The sequence below is a fragment of the Nothobranchius furzeri genome, chromosome 6 (assembly GCF_043380555.1).
Source record: "Nothobranchius furzeri strain GRZ-AD chromosome 6, NfurGRZ-RIMD1, whole genome shotgun sequence".
Classification (NCBI taxonomy): Eukaryota; Metazoa; Chordata; class Actinopteri; order Cyprinodontiformes; family Nothobranchiidae; genus Nothobranchius; species Nothobranchius furzeri.
The window spans coordinates 45,437,381-45,458,522 of NC_091746.1; the positions used below are offsets into that span (position 1 = coordinate 45,437,381).

A 21,142-nucleotide genomic window follows, 5' to 3' on the forward strand; every position below is an offset into this window, starting at 1 on the left:
ACACATACATATGTGTGTGTGTGTGTGTGTGTGTGTGTGTGTGTGTGTGTGTGTGTGTGTGTGTGTGTGTGTGTATATATATATATATAATATATATATATATATATATATACATACATATATATATATATATATATATATATATATATATATATATATATATATATATATATATATATATATATATATATATATATATATATATATATATATATATATATACCCTGTTGGGCAGATGATTGATTCTTTTCAGGAAGTCTCCTATCAACTGCAGATGACATTCAGCTCTGCTGCTCCTTTAAGGATTCTGAGCCATATCAGCTATCACTAGCTCTAAAAGATAACTTCCTTCAGTTAAACTGAATGTCTGATCATTGCCCCTGAGAGCGTGGTTGTCCTGATTAGTCAACAACTTGGTCACTTAACTTCTGTCATCAAGTCAAACTTGAGGAATTTAGTTGTTTTTGACCAATCAATGTATTTTGAAGGCCACTCCAAAACATTGGTCTGAAACTGTTTTTAATCACTTAAGAAACATCTCCAAACTGTGAAGGTTGTTGTAAAAAAATGAACTTGAAATGCTTATCCATGTCTTTATCACCTCCTGTCTAGATCACTGTATCACACTTTTCACAAGTTTTAAACAAAAAAAAACCTTGGCTGCCTTCAGTTGGCTCAGAACTCTGCAGCAAGACTCCTAACTGAAGCAAACACAAGAGCACACATCACTCCTATTCTAATGCATCTGCACTGGTTACCCATAAACTTTAAAGTTCGTTTTAGAATCCTGACTACATCTTTCAGGGCTTTCTATTTATATGTCCTTTACAGATAAGATTCAGATTTCTGATTTCAGATTTATTGGCCAAGTAAAATTACATTTACAAGGAATTTAGCTTTGGTAGATCTTTGCTCTCTAAAAACATACAACAACTACAATAAATGAGAATAAAAATACATAAAAACACATAAGAACATATATACACACACACATGTACATTTACAAACACATACACACATACATACACACACATATATACATGTATGCATAAACACACACGCACACACACATCCATAAGCATACTGAATAAGTATTAAAACCTATAATAAAAGGATGGTAAAAGAATCTACAGATTCAGGAGAGAAATGGCTGAAGGGAAGAAACTGTTCTTGTGTCTGGTAGTTTTTGTGTACAGTGATCTATAGCGTCTGCCAGATGGGAGGAGATGGAAGAGAGTAGATACAGCATGTGTGGCATCTTGGACAATATTCACTGCCTTTTTCCTGGTCCTGCTGATGTACAGTTCCTGGACAGAGGGCAGTTGGGCACCAATGATTTTTTCTGCGGTTTTAATAGCATTTTTCCATTTTTGTGGCTGACCCAAACCAGACAGTGAGAGATAGCTTTATTGTTGATTTCTTCACATGCACTAGACATACATGCGTGAAAACGTATTGAAACATAAAAAGTTGGTCTGAAACCAAACAGTTTAGTTAACTTAAAACTGGATTTGTGCTTATAATCACTTTTAACTTTGAGTGAAGAGGAATTGTAGTAGACATTAAAAGAAATGAAGTCATCTGACTAGCGAGTATTGTATGGGCTGAAGCTGTTGTCAACTAGTAACAAACAAAGAGGTTTCCTTGTTGCAAATTGGTCACAAACTGCCTTAATTATGTTTTTTGACAAATATTTATGTTTTTATATAGTATTCAGCACCTTGGGTTAGGTCACCAACTACTCCCAAGATTGTCCCTCATTCTTTTGCTCCAACAGCAGCTTTTGCAAGAAAGATTCAGGAGGGGTTTCAAAATGACTCTGTGATTATTTGGAAAGAAACACGAGATAAATAGTTTACATATTGTGCAAAATAACCCCAGAACCCATGCAAACATTTTGAGATGCTTTGGAGACTCTCCCTTATAAATTTTCAGCTGAGTCAGATAATATCTTGGGCAATACAGCTTGGAAGTACAGGTTTGGGAAAAATATAATATCCTACTATACATTAAAAATATATATATGTGTGTCTGTGTCATATCAAATGAGAACTATAATTTAAAGCCACGTTTACCTTGCTGCCATTAAATGTGAGTAGCTTTTGGTGTTTGATAGCCTAGTGAACTAGACCAAATTCTTGCTTTGCAAAGTGTGTAAATAATACATTTATTTAGTCTGGCTTGCCAGGCTAGGTGTTTAATGTAGCTTACCGAACCCTGTGCCCTCTCTGACCTGCTTTCCTATGTAAATTAATAATGTTGTAAAGACAAGGCAGAAACGGTTCACTCTGAGAAACGCTGATTTAACACTTTATAAGCTTAGATATGCACCTCCTTAAATTTGCATGTTCCAACCCACTTTAAAGTTTGCAACATATAAATGTTGGTCATGGTTACACTAACTGCAGAACAACGCCAGGCTGGGTCACTGCTAACTCTAGCCCAATATGCTGCTAACATCCTTGTTGAATGAGAGGAAAACAACAAAGAAGAATGTTGGACCACTCATATTCCAGGATGTACTGATAATATCCAGACTTTAAACGAATGACAGCTTGATACCCAGACAACAGAGCATGGCTGCATGCTTCCTTGTCTGTGCCGCCACCCTGGCCTGCACTGCAACCAGTCAGCATGCATCTACTTTAATCTTTATGTCCTGGCTGAGTGAACGAGGAAAACCAGTCTTTTGATTGTATGCTTTTATTATGGGGTTGAGTTTGGCATTTATCCGGGCTCCTGGGACGTTGAGTCCCAGCAAAGTTGCAAAATGCTAAATAGAAGCTCAAAGAACAATTTACTTTTAAGCTTGAGAAGTGTTTGCAAAGGACTACGTTGTGGCCCAGATGATAGAAATTTTGCAACAAGAAAGTTTGCTGGTCCAAACCCAGCTGCAACCTTTCTGCATGAAGTTAAGATGTTCTTCCCGTGTGTGTGGGTTTCTCCAGGTACTTTGGCTTCCTCCCAAATTGGTTATGTTAATTTTAACTGGAGACCCTAAATTGTCACTAGGTGTGAGTGAGTGGCTGTTTTTTGTCTCTGTATATCCCTGTGATGGGATGGAGACCTGTCCAGGGTGTCCCCCACCTGTTGATCAATGACTACTAGAGATAATCCAAAAGGGTTCAAATGAAGGCAACTTGACTTATTTTGTTCCTTGAAGAAATTTCACTTTTCATCCAAGGAGCTTTGTCAAGTCTGACTGGAAGATGTGAGGGTCACGCTTATAATCTATAGTTGTCTATTGTTGCTTAATGAGCAGAAATTACCTGATGAGTCGGTGGAGTTGTTAGCATCTATTGTGCGGAAATTGTTGTATTGATGAGATGCCAGGGTGTGTGACCTGGACTGAAATTGTTTGGGAGTTAGGCTCAGAGCTGCATTGTAGGTGATGGAAAAGTGAAACCTGAGGCCTCCCCCTCTATTGTAATGTAGTTTATTTTTCAGGTGAGAAGTAAAACATCTACAAGAAACCAAAGAAGTCCAGTTGATTTCATTCGAACCCCTTTGGATTACATGAACTGGATGAGAACCTTCACCAGTATACAACTAGAGATAGGTTCCTACTCCCAGTGACCCTACTGAGGAATAGGTGGTTAAGAAAATGAGTCTGTGAGTGAGTGAGTGAGTGAGTGAGTGAGTGAGTGAGTGAGTGAGTGAGTGAGTGATTAGTGAGTGAGTGAGTGAGTGAGTGAGTGAGTGAGTGAGTGAGTGGTCATTTTAGATGCACTGCATGCTGATGACTTCAGTATTCATCAGCTCATTATTGTACTTCAGCTACGATCCACAAAATGTAAACTCTTGTTTCTTTTGGCTGGAAGTCATTCCCATTTGGATCGTTGTACAAGTAACAACAAGCTTTGCCTGTTGTTCATGTGACCTAAGCTTTAAAACTGTGAACATAAATATTTATCCTGTACAATTCCAGGGCTGATCCCCAGAAACTAGATGCTTTCATCATGGACAAAGCCCTGTTGGACTATGAGGTCTCCATAGATGCAGACTGTAAAACACTGACGGTTGGGAAACCCTTTGCAATCGAAGGTAATTTGTTATTTTTATGCTAAAAATAACTTGCATGTTTAGGAACATAAATTATCCTGAGCATTTAGCTAAATGTAAAAGATGGTAAAATGTAAATATCACATTAGATCAGAATGTCATAGGAAGGAGTTCATAATAGTTTACTGACTTGCTTGATGCCATTGTTATGAAAATGACTGGGATTAATTTTATTAAATTTGCTCAAGCAGACCACTAACTCTGTTTGTTTGTGATTTATTTTTACCCTGGTTTTGTAAAAGTTTTTTAAAATAACTCACTGTTTCCAAAAAACACTTTATTTTAATCTCTTTCACCTGCTTACAGAAACTCTCTCACAGAGTCAAATCCTTCAGTTACATCCTTTTCCATTTCTGAATATTCCTTCAGCAAACATCTAAAAAAGGAAGCAATTTTTGCTTTACTTACATGTGTGGTCACTCAGTTCAGATAGAGAACTTTTTGAAATTTGAACATTTTGCCATTTTGATCTAGTAAACCTGGCACCACAGCAAAATTCACATTTACATAGATTATTTGCCCTGATTTTGATCATGCAGAGGCCTTTCTGCATCAGTTAAACACTCCCACAGCGAGAACTTTACAAGAGCCCTAAATTTAACAATATCAATCACTCAGACTTTGCACAATAGTTAATCTTTTGGCTTTCAAAAGCTTACATTCTCTCTACTGTCTATCGGTAATCTCTGGTCCATTTAGCAAACCTCTTCCTCCCACTGTGAAAATGTTCCCATGGCAGTTGCTTCCATTACAGGCTGCAGCAGCCCCATATTCCAGTGCTGTTGGTAATTACTTAATGCACCCTTAAGCCTCCAGGCTACAATACAAATCAATCAGTGTGGCCAAGGTACTTTTGTAATTGGCTGTGGCAGAATTTGTCACACTCTCCTGGCATCCGTAGATAGACTGACGTTAAGTACCTGCTTTGTTTAACAAATTTTTTATATGGAGTTGGTTTCCAACTTTAAATATCCTCAGCAGCCTCTCTAGCAGAGAACACAAAAGATGAAATAAGAAGTTCATGGTGTGTGTGTGTGTGTGTGTGTGTGTGTGTGTGTGTGTGTGTGTGTGTGTGTGTGTGTGTGTGTGTGTGTGTGTGTGTGTGTGTGTGTGTGTGTGTGTGTGTGTGTGTGTGTGTGTATGTGTGTGTGTGTGTGTGTGTTGCCACTGGCAGGCTACGGCATCGGCCTTCCCCAGAACTCCCCGCTCACATCAAACTTCTCGGAGCTGGTTAGTCAGTACAAATCCGATGGCTTCATGGACATGCTGCATGACAAATGGTACAAGGTCGTGCCCTGCGGGAAGCGCAGCTTTGCTGTGACTGAGGTAAGTGCTGCTGGTGTAGAGCTGACACAAGATGAACTGTCTGTGTTTAAAATTAACTATGCATGGAGATGAATTTCTTGTCAACAGAAGAGATGAAGGGGGTTTTTCTATTTTGCAGCTTGTGATGCTGAAGATTTGTCTTGTAGCTTAATGACTTTTCAGGTTTAACTCTCAAAATGCAATTTCTGCTCTCCACAACCTTCATGTACAGTTACTGCTCCTTTCTAATTTGGGACTCGGTCTCTGACCCTTCATCTGTTGAAAAGCTGTTTACCAAAATATGTCTAATCTGTTCTGTTATTACCAGGCAGTTAGCTCTTTTAACAGCCTGGCCATCCCTTCAACCAGCCATGATTTTGTAAACTCACAAAACACTTCCTGACTCAGTAAAAACTGCACACAGAACAACTCGAAACGTTTTTAACGTATTGTCCTGCTTGGTCTGGCACTTCTCAGCAGTTACATTTCTGCTACATCCTGTTAATATGTCCTCAAGTCTTGTCCAGCAAACTGCAGCATCACCTGAATTTGTAATATGAAGTTTGATTGTAAATTACAATCTTATGAGTTTCATATCAGCAGTTGAAGCAGCACGTAGCAATTCCACAGAATCCGTCTGGCAAAAGTGAGCCATTTTCCATGTAAAGGAGTTGAATGGGAGGTAGATCCCATCTGCAGCAGCAGGCATCTTAGAGAGCTTCAGGTACTTTCCACTTTTCAACATCATCACTCAGTTTGCAAGCAATTATAAGCAGCAAGGTTCTATTTTTGTCTGCTTCATCTATCAGCCATTGAATGAATGCCACGCAGCAATGTTCAGCTGTTTTTTGCTGTAATCTCACAAAATTAAATATTATGTTAAATCTTTGGATGCTTAAAATCTTAGATTTAAAATGGTAGGCTCTGTCTAATTCTGTGCTGCCTACAGTTAGAGAGAGCCACAGGTTAACTCTGTGATGAAAGCAGGATGAGATGAATTACTCACAAGCCTGCTCAACATTTTCTACTTTTTTATTTCTTTCTTTGCTGTGCTGTTTTTTTATTTTTATTTTTATTTTTTTTATTTCAGGGAGAAAGATAGATTCCTTCATGGGTCTGTTACCAACAGTTTATGTTTATTTATTTGGCAGACACTTTTATCCAGAGCGACATTCAATTGTTAACCTATAGGGCATGTTGTGAGCTGTGGGGGAAACCGGAGTACGTGGTGGAAACCCACACATAAATGAGGAGAACATGACACTCCACACAGAAAGGTTGCAGTCGAGTTTCGAACCTGCAACCTTTTTGCTGCGAGGCAACCGTGCTAACATCTGCGCCACCATGCATAATTAGCAAACACCCATGTGCCTTGTTGATATATTTAATTCTTGCTGTAATGCTAACCCATGCAAAGCAGCACCGAAATAATGATTCTTCAGCATGGTGAGTCTGAAGCAAAATGTTACCTCAACAGTTGCTGCATGCATGCAAACACATTCAAAGTTTTAAATAAACCCCCCAGCAACCTCAAGCTACAGTTGTCTGTTTTGTTCAGCTTTTAAATGAAAAATGTTGTGTTTCATAATGCCTAGCCTTCCAACTGCAATGATGAATCTAATCTGTCATGCATTTGTAATGCAGCCACCACTACCGTAGTGATTTGTGCCATGTCCAGACCTGAAGTAAAGGATCTTTGTGTTGTACTGACTTGGTGAAGGCTTTTGACTCTTTGGAAGTTCGATTCCTTACCAAACTGATGTCAGATCTTCGTTGACATTTCCAGTCGTAAACCATACTTGTGTTTTCAGCTCCACCAGGGATGCTACCAGCTCTGTTTATAACTTCTATTAACAGAATTTTAGGGCAGACACAAAAGGTGGAATTTCTTGGTATTGTGAAGCTTCAGATGACGTCTTTGCTTTTTTGTGGATGATGATCATCTTGATACAATCTTCAGCTGTAAAGTGTGGGAAAAAAAAGTCGGGATGACGATAAGCATCTCCAAATCTCCAAAAAGTCCCACAACAAATCACCAATGATCATGAGTTGTAGGTAACAACAAAAAGGAGAGGGATTGTGATTTCTATTGGCTGAAGGCGGGAGCCGCTGTTCCTCTACGTTAAACTAGAAGTCCCAAGAATTTCAACATCCCCCCTGAAGTCCTGAGGTCCACACTGATGACTCTGATGGCTCCAATTAGCATCCCTTCATTTGTAAATGTGGCCATTGCCAGAGGAATCAGCAGGGGGAGGACAGATGAATTCACACAAAGGTCACATGATGTGCTAGCCTGGCAAGCCAGACTAAATAAATGTATTATTTAGTCTGGCAACGATCCATTGACAGCTCTCGGTTGTGGGGCGGGTTCTACCGTTGTCTTTCAAATGATCTCCGCATCCCACTGGACAATGAATGTGACATACTCTTGTTTCACTCTGTTGCATCATCCCACCCACCAGGCATATAGAGTGCCCTGATTGGCCCACAAAGCGGATAAAGCTCTGTGATTTGTTCACTAAGCAGATCTTAGCAGATCTTAAGCACTATGATTGGCCCACCATTATGGACCAATCACAGCTCTTTATGTGTTTGAAACCCCTCTAGAAAGCTGTGATTGGCTAGCCAGAGTCCTTGTAGGAGCTGCGGAGGTTCCAATGGAGCGTGCCTAGACCAAACTTTGCAAAGCAAGAATTTGGTCTAGTTCACTAGGCTAATGATGTGCTGCATTATCCAGGTCATTTTGCCAAATGTGAGAGGACTAAGCCCCCTTCAGACAGGCCATGAAAAACGGAAATGTTCAGGACTCTGTCCTTAAGACCTTTGTGTCTGAATACAAACATCCGGATAACGTTTTCCGTAATTAAACCGGACGATGCCCCTAGTAACAGGTCCGGACTTGTCACGGACAAGGTGGCTACTTCAGACCGGTGAGGTCAAGTTCCGGACAGGGAGGAGGGGGAAGAGGAGGGGACCGGAGGACGCTGTGCGCACCTAGATAGCCCGCTCCTGCAGCATGCGGCGAACCATGGCAGCTCGCCTCCTACGGTACCATCTAGACGCGTGACGGAGCGCTTCACACCGCTTCCGTGATTCCTTTAACCATTGAGCTTCATCATCCAGGTCTCTTATGCGTCTTCGTGTGCGCAGAATTATGCTTAACATAAGTCCGAACCCCCCCCCCCCCCCCCCCCCCCCCAGACATCTGGAACTCTTTCCTGCGTGAAGGCAGTCGAAAGGACAAGTTCCGGTACAAAAGTGGTGTGTCTGAAAACACAGTTCTGGTTAAAAACCGGACTGAGTTGGTTCTAAATTACTGAAAGTAAAGCTGGGCGGACACTGTGAGACTTTTTCACTCGTAGCACTCAGCATCAGCTCAAACTGTACGACTTCCTCGCAGGGCAGATGTCACGAGTCATGTGCTCACACTGCACGACCCAGTTCTCGGATGCAACCTGACTGCTCACACTGTACGTCTGGTAGCAACACGTCAGACCTGAAATATATGCTAAAAACAGCAGTTTTTACACAACACGTCAGACTTTTTTGTCTTGTTTTACCTGCTGTCCTTCGGGAGTGCTGCAGGACAACACACAGGGATTTGTGGGGGTTGGATGAGGAAAACGAAATAAAGAAAGTAAATCTGTGTTTTGTGATCAGTTTAATTTGACATGAACACGACAAACACGCTGTTAAGATCGATAGCAATATCTTTAAACATAATATGTCAAATCTCTAATCATTTAGTGCTTTTGTGGGATCAGACTCCTGGAGACAATCAGCAGAGGAACCACAGCCAGTGCGAATGGGAGTCCGTCCAGAAGCCGTACAGATCTTGGACCACATCCGTTCTGCACTTGGTGTGAAACAGGCTTGACAGAAAGTGGTCTCCTTTTATTTTATTTACTTACTATTTACCAGTTTCTTTGGTTCTAACAGGTGTTCTCACCCACATCTTTTGAAAGGTCCCATGTGCCCCATCTTGTTTTCAAATTTCAGAGAATGTTTGGAAACTTTGTTGAGGTGAACCTCTGTTATAATGGGCACCGATTGTGGCAGCAGGAAGTCTTAAGGTTCTAGCTGATGTATTTTCTGTTTGTCTCTTTCTGCAAACCCCCACATTTGCTTCACGTCCTTTCTCACTTGTTTTTTCCTCCTCCCCAGACACTGCAGATGGGAATAAAGCATTTTTCTGGTCTGTTTGTGATGCTGTGTGTGGGCGTGGCCTTATCTCTTCTGACCACTATAGCAGAACATATTGTGTACAAGCTGGTGATCCCACGGGTCAAAGACCCACGCTCCACATACTGGCTGCACACTAGTCAGGTACCGGCCAACACAAAACACATCACAGCACTCTCACAGTCATGAGCTGAGTCTAAGATTTAAAACTGTATGTAGAAGTAAATTGCACCCTAACAAAACCTACAAGTTTCAAGCATGAACACATTTACAGTCACAGTTCCTTTGCTATGAAATTAAATTTAGTCATTTCTTGTTTTTTCTAGCTGAACACACAATCAGTAGCTGCATCGTTTTTTTATTCTAATCAAAAATGATCGTGCTTGTGTTGTGACCCCAAACTATCACTGGTTTAGGCCAGCAAAGTTTGCTAATAATCTCTTTTTAACAAAGACAAAAGACTAAAGAAACATGGCACCATTTTCTTTATTTATGCCAATCATTTGTCATAAATATGGTACAAACATTTCTATTTTAAAATTTGGCAGAGGTTCCCCATTTGTTTTAGGCCTACAAAGGAATTCTGACTCCAACTTTGTTGATCACTTCTGTTTTTGTAAATAGAAAAGTTGTTTTTCTTTAAGATTCAGTTAATTTGTTTTTTTCCAGAGATTACACCGAGCCCTCAACTCCACCTTCATTGATGACAAACTACCAACTGTCGCCAAACCCGAAAAAAGGTAAAACTTTTCTTTGTGCAGCCTCTGCTAAGCAACAGCATAGAACAGATCAGTGCACCAGTGTGATACGTAACTAATTCGTCATTTTACTTTGTTGGATTTGTAGTCATTTCATTTAAGATCAACTCAACAGAACAGTGCATGTGAAATTATTTATTTGGGGGCGATAGTGGCAGATGAGCTAAGAGCTCGCTCTGTAACGAGAGGGTTGCAGGTTCAAGCCTCGTCGGTTGCAGTCGTTTTCCTTGGGCAGGACACTTAACATGCTTTGCCTTCTGGTGCTGTTCAGAGAGCAGTGGAGCCTGTACTTGACAATCTCTCTACTGTCAGCATGCCACCAGCGTGTGAATGTGTGTGTGAGAGGGTGAATCACAGGTTGTGTTGTAAAGCACCTTGGGGGGTTGTAGAACTAGAACGCCCAGAAGGCGCTACATCAAATACAAGTCATTTACCATCAGACATGGCTTCTTTTTTCCCCTCAGGCAGCCACTAAACATGAATGTCAACAATAATGTGTCCTTAAAGGACTGCAGTCTTCTTGTTTTTATATCTTTTGGACCTTTAAATAATGTGATAGTATTTCACAGCAAATGTAATGAGCACCACTACTGCTTTGATGTAAAAAGGAAGTCATCAAACATTTATGTGTCACTCTAAATAAAATATGGGAGACATAATCTAACACATATTCACAGTTCCAGCGGGAACTCAATTCTCCAAACTTAAATGCCCCATTGGCCAAATTATCTGACAGAGAATAAGTGACATCAATTAACATCCAAGTGGCAGTTAAGAGGCGCATTTTAATCAGAAATGAAAGAGAATGGTCAGCCTGTTGGAAAGCAATTATGTGAGGAAGTTGAGGAAATAATCTCACGCTGACCTCAGGGTAATGTGGGAAATAGTGAGACAGAGCAAGTCATGAAGTCTTTGTTTGAATTTTGTAAGTTTTTACTGAAACGTTGGCTTATTCTAACTGCTTCAGGAATTCAGCTTCTCTGATATTTTCCATCTATCCGTACTCAACACGAAGCAGACGCTCTGCTGGGGCCCTCAAAGTGAGGATTAAATACATGTAATGATTACAGAGACAAGTCCTCATGAAGGATGCCCATGCTAATGAGGACAGACTGCCTACTGTTGCATAGCTACACTCATTCAATCAAGCTCTTCTGCATCCTGCCTGCATGCTGTCGAAAAGTCAGGAATTATTACCGTCGTAATGTCAGCTTCCAACAGAAACTTGAAGCAGTGTCAAATATCTGCTTTGTACGCGATGCACTGCAGTTTGATGATCTTCACATCTAATGCTGAATAATTTACAGTGAAAAAGGTTCCAGTGTTGGATCTCTTACAGGTCTAAAGCCAAAATGGAGGATGTGCAAGAAAACTCAACAAGTTATAACCATCACTTTAATCCAAAGCTAAACATTCTTACGTTTATAATAATCTTGAATTTACAAGGAAGAAAAAATAAACTCACCGGTGTTGGAGATAATTGGGAACATTGATTTTAAAGGGATACTAGGCAACTTTTTTGCAATTTGTAAATCATCTTCTTGAACCAGTATGTGCTAAAATGACCCTTTACAGGGTTAAAGAATAGTCACTCAGACCCCCACCGCCCTGTGGGCAGAATACTGCATTTACAACTTCAGAGTGCCACTCTGGTCTGTTGAAATTGAGCTGACCTACCTTGCACTGCAGTCTGCCTCCAGCATGTTTCTAGCTTGTTTTAGATAATGAACACAGCTGATTTGTTTAATGTAGTGATAAATCACTCCGGTAGACACTAATTAGGGCTGGGGAGAAACTTCAGCTGTTAGATTAAGGTGTTAAAAAGACGAACGCACAGCGAGGAGATGAGTTTTGCTTTTGGTTCTACTAAATGGATACTAGGGGGTGCTAAAAGCAACCCAAAACAGCCTAGTCTCCATTTAAAACCCTACATTTTTTTGAAGGGCCAAACGAAATTATTAATTCTGAGCTAGACAAGACGAACGTTCGGGATAAAACAATATTTACGCCACATTCTACTGATCTATAACATCTATGCTGTATGGATCCTGAAGTTTTGAAGAAACAAAGCTACAACCAACAATAATGCATCAAGGAATTATTCCTAATTAGAATGAAAAGGTTAGGCTGCACAATTCATCAGTTTTGTTGCTCAGTTTAGAGTTTGGCTACAACATCATAATTGAAACGGTTATTAAAACTGTTACTATTTGATTAAACATGGAGCATCTTCTCAGAGGGTAGTTGTCCAGTTTAATCGGGGGGTTGCAGGATTGATCCCAGCTCCTTACAGAGAATTCTGCTGTTGTGTTCTTGCCTAGTGGTGGTCAGATGTGGCCAGTGTCTCAGAGCTGCTGTGGCTACAATGTAGCTCACCACCATGAGTGTGCAAGTGTGTGTGGATGATTCACTGCAGTGGAAAGCGCTTAGAAGTCCTCTGACTCACAGGTCTACACAGATCATTTATCATTTTCCTTGGCAAGCCTCACTGCAGTTTCTCTAGTGGTGAAGTGTTTGCAAACAACATACATTCCATTGTGTTTTCAAACTCAATGAATAATTGTAACTTTGATCTAAATATTGAACTAAATAATCATGACTGTGTGTTTTTTATTATCGAAAACCCTAAGATAGCAATAGGTAGGCAGAACTGGAGATAGACAACACCAATGCATAAAGACACGTCTGGGAAGAGGACTGGATTCACCGGAAGACAAAACATAACGCTTCATAGGGGGTACAAGTAATTGGGAGAAAAAGTTGAAACCAGTCAGCCTGAGTAGCGGCAGTCAGGCAAAAACAAGGAACAAGGACAACAAAGCACACAGGATACATTTATTTTTCTTTTGTAATTTCTGACAGGAAAAACTAAGCTGAGGCTGAAAATCATCATATAGGGGCAGATCACTTGTTACCCTCAGAGTGAGAAGAGAAACTCTTTGCGCCTGTTTAAAACCATTATTTATCTATCCAATTTATTTATTATCAAAGGTGTAGTTGACTGAAATTTTTTTCAAAGTTTTTCTCTGATTATAATTGTTATCACTCTGAGTTTTTCATGCAAGCTGAATATGAAAATAATCTCCCACACCTATGTCCTTCTGTTGTTGGTTTTGTAAATAAGTACATTTTATTCATATAGCACTCATCACATACCAAAAAAATCACAAAGTGCTTCACTTAGATCAAAACAAAACAAATAACGTCATAAAATCATAAAGATAAAAAAGTCATAAAATTATAAAATACCAAAAATCGAATGAAAGACGGTTAGGTAAAAGCAGCTTTAAATAAAAGGTTATATATATATATATCTAAGAGATCAAGCAGAAGTGAAAAATGCATAATTTGCTGTGGGGTTTTGTCAGAATGTTATGAACAATTCATGGCTTGCTTGTTACAGATATGCTGTCCATAGCAGTTTATGCAAATACTATTGTGTAGCATTTACGTCACCGTAAACAACACATTTCATGGTTAGCTAAGCATACATTCCAGCCAGAAGTTCTACAGAAGCTCTGCTGCTTTTACACTTTGCATCAAACAACCACATAACTGTGTTTATAATCTAAGTGGAAACTGATAACATTTGTATGAATATGAATTAAATTGTTTTGAAATGTAACTGGTCTCACACCTGGTTGTTCTGAGCTGTTTATAGCAGGTGAGATCTGAGTTGTTCATCTTTCACAGAAACACATTTAGAAAGATCTGATGTCATTGAGAGAAACGACCACAGTCTTTCAGACAAATGAAGCTCATCTTTCAGTGTTTCCTGCAATTTCACAATAAAATTCAAAACAGTATCTGAATACAGAATTACAGTTCCTTTAACTTGAGGGGGGCTGCATTTTGAGAAGAACAGGTGGGGATGTGAAGGACATCCTAACATTAGGATTAAAAGGAGAATTAGGTGTAGGTAAGATTTTTTTTTACAAAAATTCACGTAATGTAAAAAGAAAATTGGAAAACTTTAAAAATACATTATACGCAGTGTGGATGAACAGCTTTACTTACATGTGTGTTTTTGGGTAACCTCTGTTTTCAGTAGAACACACCTCAGCGTGTTGATTAAGCAGCAAAAACAAGGATTTCAAACATTAGACAGGAAGACAAGTATTTATAGAAACTTTTTAGAGACTATCTCAGGAGACATTTCACTTGGCTTGAAGTTCAGTTGGCCACAAAATACAGATGCTAATCCATTGTTCGTGTTACTTTAAAAGCTTCTGAAACTGTGGTGGTTATCTTAGGAAGTAGAGCTTAAGAGATCTGATAAAACATATCTTTCCACAAGATTCCCTATTTCACCGTTGCTGTGCTATCAGCACAGGTGCACTCACATTGAAAGGTGGATATATCACTCTAGAATAATGTTCTTTCATGTTCTTATATTTGGAAGTGTCATGCTTTACCTTTGATGTCAGATGTATCTCATTAGAGTCTTATTGCCACTTTTTCCATGGCAAAAAAAGACCTTTGATTTCAAGAGGGCTAAGCTTCAGCAAATGTAACCACTGTAGCTTAAAAGCTTTTAAAAATCATTATGGCAAGTGCGTCTTAAGTGGAAAAAATACATTATTTCAAGTGTGTGTGTGTGTGTGTGTGTGTGTGTGTGTGTGTGTGTGTGTGTGTGTGTGTGTGTGTGTGTGTGTGTGTGTGTGTGTAGAAACACTACAAGGACATGCAAATTAAACAGGAAATACATTTTACATAATTTAATATAAATTTTTTTCAAGTAGCTTTAATCCTTTCATGACATTAACGTGCAACACCAAACATGCACAGTAAAGTATTCAAATTATTCTATTAATTTAAAGGTGCAGTATGTAAGAATAGTGAGATTTCTACAGTGAAATAATCCCAAAACAGTCTTATGTTTCAATCATGTTGGAAGGAACGTTATACTGAAAAATATTTCATTTTCAGACGGCTGCGGGGGTTGTCAGTTTTTCTCCTTTTAAAATAAAGGAAGGAGAGACGTAGTGGGGTTGCCATGTCTCCTGTGAGCTAATGCTGCAGCGCTGGCATCTGTAGCTTGACTCCGGCTGGCAAAAACTCCAGAGTTGTTTAAAGAATCGAAGCCAGTAACAAGAGCGAGCCAAAAGTAACTTCTTGTACTCCTGAGCAGCTATGGCATCTTTTTGTATACCCTAATATCAGATAGAGAAGGCTCAAGGCTAACATTGGGCTAACAATGCAAATAATGAATAACAAGCAAATAGTAGTTAGCTACTTTTTCAATTACTATCAACTCAATATTACAGAGAAATGTATGTGTGAAGTGAATGATGAGTCAATCGTGGCGTTGCTTCCTTTAATGAGTCGATCACAGCAAGATAACAGCAAGTAAAGCCAACACTTCCTCTAGCATAATACCGTAATAAGTGTTCCCCACTGTAAACCACGAGAGTGCCAACACCAGATATGACCATGTATTTATCTACTTATCTACTCACGGTGTATGACTTGTCTTTACTTGTTGTCTAAAATCTTCTGCTGCTGATCCAAAACTGGCAAGTCATGAAACTCATGAAACAGGAGTGAGTGATTGCAGTAACCAACTTTTACCACAGGATGCCATCTTACTTTATTCTTACACACTGCACCTTTAAAGGACTACTGCCAAAACATTTGATTTCCTTTCCTAGCTTCCATCCATCCAGCCATTTGCATCTGCTTAGACAGGGTCGGGTCGCAGGGGCAGTAGTCAAGCAGAGGCCCAGACTTACCTCTCCCAAGCCACTTGCGCCAGCTCCCCTGGGGGAATCCCAAGGCGTTCCCTGGCCAGATGAGAAACATAGTCCCTTCAGTGTGTTCTGGGTCTTCCTTTGGGTCTTCTCCAGGTTGGTCATGCCCTCAGCCTCAGCAGGGAGGCATCCAGGAGGCAAGACCCCGAGATATTTTAACTCCTCCAGTTGAGGCAGGACCTCATCCATGACCTGACTTTTCTAGCTTTGAAATAAAAATAAACATATATTGGATTATTTCCTTACTTTTTATTTCTGAGACAAAAGCAGATATTTTATTCTTTTCCCTCCTAACTTTTAATTTCCACAAACGATGTGTGGAAATCTGAACATTTTTGGGCTGAGCTAAGCCCTCAATGCTTTTTGAGCCTAACAAGGCTTCTGAAATATCAGTCGGCCTCTAGCTAAACATTCTACGGTTGGTGAAGCATAAAACTAAGGCTCAGCTTTTCTTCAGACCCATGGTGACGATGACTGCATGGAAGTCCACAAATATACTGCCAATGAAGAAGGGGGTAAAGCACATATGTTCAAGGGGATTTAAAAAATAAATACATTTTCACCAAGGAGATGAACACAAGGTTCCTATCACAACTATGAATGAAGAGTGAAAGGAAAAGGAAGAGAGGACAAAGGCAATGACATCAACTCTGAACCAGGATCGCTGTGTTCCTTTATGACTCCCTGGAGCAAAACAACAGAATAAAATCACGGAGAGATAGAAAAAGGATGTCTTAAGTAAAGCATACTTAAACTAGAAATCTTAAGTCAAGTCAAACAAAATAGATTGAGGTGAGCCTCCATTTAAGCTATATGGGTCACTGGGATCAGTAATGATAGGGAACTTGGGCAAAAACTTGAAGTTTTCAAATGTTTCTAGAACATGCATGTTGTCTGTGTGTGTGTGTTCTTATGCATGATGGCACAATATGTCACATCTATATTAATGTTAATCTCCCTTTTTTATGTTTACTCTATTTTTTCTCTATTTTGCAATTGCTTCTTGACACAAGACCAGGCTGCTTGGACATACATTTTCCTTTAATAAAATTATAACTTAAAATCTGCATTTTGATTTTACTAAGGTGATCATTTTCTGATGCTGAACTTTGTCGATTTCAAATATTTAAGTGTGCAAAAAAATCAGATTTTATCTTACACTTTACTTCAACACTTCTTCTGAGTAGAAAGATGCAGTCACATGATAACGAGTTCTTCCACCTTGGCATTTAGAGTTTCTTCTTGACATTTCATTTTTGTATCTTATCTCAGGTGCAATGAGGGAAACAACCAATCAGCTTCTTGGAATCCTGCAAAATCCTCTCATTGCAACAGGCGAAGGTTTCTTCCACAAGACAAGCAGAATGACCTGGAACGACCATCCTCTCAGGATCTTCCACCTCCACCACCACCTTCCCCTCTCCCTCATCCCCATACTCTCCCCCTACTGGAGAAACACATGTCCATAGTGACTACTTCTAATGGCCGTTCAGATTTGTTGGGGAGGGTGCTGGGACCGGGTCAGGGAGGATCCGGTCAGGGCATCACGCCATGTCGGGGTCTGGGAATGGGTGACCATGGTCTGGGCCAGGTTAGCCGGTGTCCATTGGTCCAGGAACTATCAGAACTCGAAGGTCAAATAACTGCAATTAAACAGCAACTGCAGTCAGCCATGAGAAGGAAACGAGAGCTTGAACAATACCAATCTGAAAACCAGCAAACAAACCAGACTGTCCCCAGTCAGACCACAACACACCAATCCAACCAGTTTGTTCAGTATACCCAGTCCCACCAGCAGACTCACCAACACACAAACACACTCCCAGAATTCTGAAGCTTGCCTCATTCTCTTTTATCCTGAGAAATCTTGCTCGACATGGGACTAATCTCCAAAACCTCTTGGTCCTGGATGTGTCCCTGCCTGGGTTCTGGAGTTGGAACACCTACTTGTGCCATCAAGATCCCCGATTAGGCTCAGGAGTTTCCCTAAATGATGACCAGGGATCAGGTCCTGCTCTGTGACTTCAATCAGGACAATTTCTGACCTCTGGAATTTGAGATGCGATTTGAAAGGAAGAGCAGGATGAGGGCGAATGAGAAACCTCGCCCCAATTCTGTTCTGAAAGCTTTGCTAGCTTGTGTCAGTAAAGAGGTGTGCTTTCTCTCTGTCCTTTCAACCTCAATTCAACTCTTTTCTGATCCCTTTAGGTTTTTATTTTTTTTCTCAGACCTTCCTTTTCTGCTGACTACTTCATTTTGTCCTTCTGATATATTTCCTCTGAGGTAAGCCTAATCTCTTCTATGGTATGTATTTGCTCGCCATGATGAGAAGCTTGATCACTGGTGTGATGACTCTTTGGTATTTAAGCTTAATGGACTAATTCACCCGAGTTTGGTGAGGCTCACCGAGAGTCCGATGGCCTGTGGTTGAACCCAGGCAGAATAGTCCTAATGTTCCCATGTCTTGTGGAAACATCGATCTAAAAAATGCAGCTGTTGGGGACTGGTTGGTTCTCACACAGGTGGTGTAATGTTTCTGCCGTTTGGTAGTGCATTGGCTACTTTGTCTTGTCCATCCTTGAAACGGTAATGGGGCTGCTGTTGCAAGAAACTAATGTAAAAGATACCACTAAAAGTTCTTACGAGACACCGCCAAAGAACTATTTGCATCTTGTGGTGGATTTGAGGTCAATACACAACCTTATTGATGAATCACTGTGTAATGCTGTCCTGTACTTCACTGATGCACCACTGGTTTATTAACTAAAGTTGTTATTTAGCTCTCCAGAGTTTAAGTTATGGCATGCAGGCATTTCATTGTGGGTTCTAAACAGCAGACAAGCTAATGTAGAAAAAAAATTTTTTGGCTTGTACGGTTGTTCCACAATTAACAATGAAATGCCTTTCAACTCCTGGTGCAAACCCAAATGCAATTTATATACATGAACTCACTCCTATTGGTGTGACTGACACGTTACTTGGTGTGAAGAGCATTTACAAATGATGACACAAAATGGCTCTTCTGTGATAAAGACCTCTTTTCTTACATCTTTCTGTTTGAATTTGGAAATGTTCTGTTATTAAAAATGTAACACCTTTGCACTTGTTGGATGGTTTTTTTTTATTCTTGCAGAAATGTTCGGAGTATTTCACAGGTTTGATGAGGCTTAGAAAATGAATGTGTACATTGAGTCATAGAATCCTAGCTAAAGGAGCATAATTCCCCTTCAGTTATTTTTTTTATGAACTCAACCGCTATAACCTGAATGCTGCTTGTTTGCAGAAACAATGTGAAATACTGCCAAGCGACTCAGCTGAAGACCAAATGTTCTATTATTTTAACAGGATTTTAAGGATTTGCTTTAACCAGTCACTTATCAATGGTCAAACATCGGCGGAAATCCAGGGCACATCAAACTGTTCAGGATTTATTTCATAGGGTTTTTTCCTTTCCAAGACACCCATTTAAAATGTACCTGCAGTAACAAATGTTCAACACATCTTAATAAATTCCAGTTTGAAATAGCCTGCAGCTAAATAAATATGCAAACCTCTCCAAACTTATACAATATTTGGCTGCTGCACTCATCTCCACTCTTACTGCAAGGGGACAGCAATTTGGATGAAGAGGCATATTCTGAACCACCAACAATTATATAATTCTGTACACATAGCGTGGTCAAAAAAAAAACTGCTGCGCGCGCGCACACACACACACACACACACACACACATACCAGAGCGAGCTCCTATCTATTTAGCCAGTGTGTCTGCAGGGTAAGCACAGGCTGTCACAGCTGAAATGAATACCTGACAGAGCAAAAGAGAAAGTGCACTGGCTGAGCCGTCATCTTTCTTTGTGTCTCCCTGTGTGTGTGTGTACGCCTTGCTAAGCGGCAACATCAATGCCACTGAAGTCGATGCAGTGGTAGCAGGATGAATCAACACAAGACCTCAACAGGAAGGTGGTTTTAGCAGATCCATGTGCCTTCAAATCACATGTCTGGGGAGCACGTGTCATGTTTAGGGCTGTAATGTAGGGATAAATGGCTGTCACACAGCCCATACCTATGCAGTGGGCCAGAATAATGTGTAAATCTTGTTTGCTTTTCAGAGCAACTGCAAATTATATTATTTTTGACACTTATGTTTAAAAGAAGCAACAGCAGGACTTGCCGACTTTAGAACAAACCTGGGGCCTCATTCATAAAGCCAATGCATAAACACAAAATGTGGACTGAAAATTGCATAAGTCAATTTCTATGAAAACTTTGAAATTTGTAGATGAAAATGTAAATGGAAAATGTGTGCAACTTTACCCAGACTCTTGACTCTTATTGCGCACATTTTGGAGATGGGGAAACAGGAAGTGCAGAGACTAAATAGTGAATTTAAACCACATCTTCAGATTTGGAGACCTTGCACATACACACACACCCAACAGGCCACAACTACACTCATACCTGAGGATAGCTTAATACAACAACCTGAATTAGTGTTATTTCACAGCGCGCTTTGCAAATGTCTTCAAATGTATTTAGCAATTGCACTTCTTGGTACATAAGGTGTGAATTAGTATGATTACTCAATAGATATACATAAATAATGTAGAGACACTCATGCATGATACAACGGATGCACTTGCACACCTTGAAGTTCGATCAAGGATGCCAGGATGTGGGTGGAGAGAGATTTTAGGGATCACAAAGATTTCTTGGCCTATGACGATGACTGGCTGATCAGCAGACTTAAGGGCCATTCCCATCTGTACCGGGTCGGCCCGGGCCGGGTAGCCCCAGTCAGCCCCAGCCTGGCCCGGTTGATTCCACACATCCTTGTCTTAAGCCCATGTGGGCTGATTCTACCCACCAATCAGAGGCTTGCTCTAATGGAAGGTGTGAATTTGCTGTCAGCAGTGGGAGTGTTGGCCCTGGTCGGCCTGAAGCAGACCCCCTCGAGAAGAGGGCTGAGAATGAGCCTTGGTTGGCCCGGAAAAATACCAGGCCACCCAGATATGTAAACAACCTACGCTACCCGGCCCAGGACGACCCGGTACAGATGGGAATGGCCCATTAGATCCCCTGGA

General features: G+C 40.3%; 1 protein-coding gene across 1 annotated transcript in view; it reads left to right on the forward strand.

Moving 5' to 3' along the window:
- Positions 1–18,251, forward strand: part of grin3a (glutamate receptor, ionotropic, N-methyl-D-aspartate 3A) — a 101,135-nt gene extending 82,884 nt beyond the window's left edge. Inside the window, exons 6-10 of the mRNA XM_015976536.3 lie at positions 3,929–4,044; positions 5,237–5,388; positions 9,532–9,693; positions 10,219–10,289; positions 17,330–18,251. Coding sequence (XP_015832022.3) covers positions 3,929–4,044; positions 5,237–5,388; positions 9,532–9,693; positions 10,219–10,289; positions 17,330–17,891 — 1,063 coding nt within the window. The 3' untranslated portion in view covers positions 17,892–18,251. The remainder of the gene's footprint in view (positions 1–3,928; positions 4,045–5,236; positions 5,389–9,531; positions 9,694–10,218; positions 10,290–17,329) is intronic.
- Positions 18,252–21,142: the final 2,891 nt, after the last annotated feature.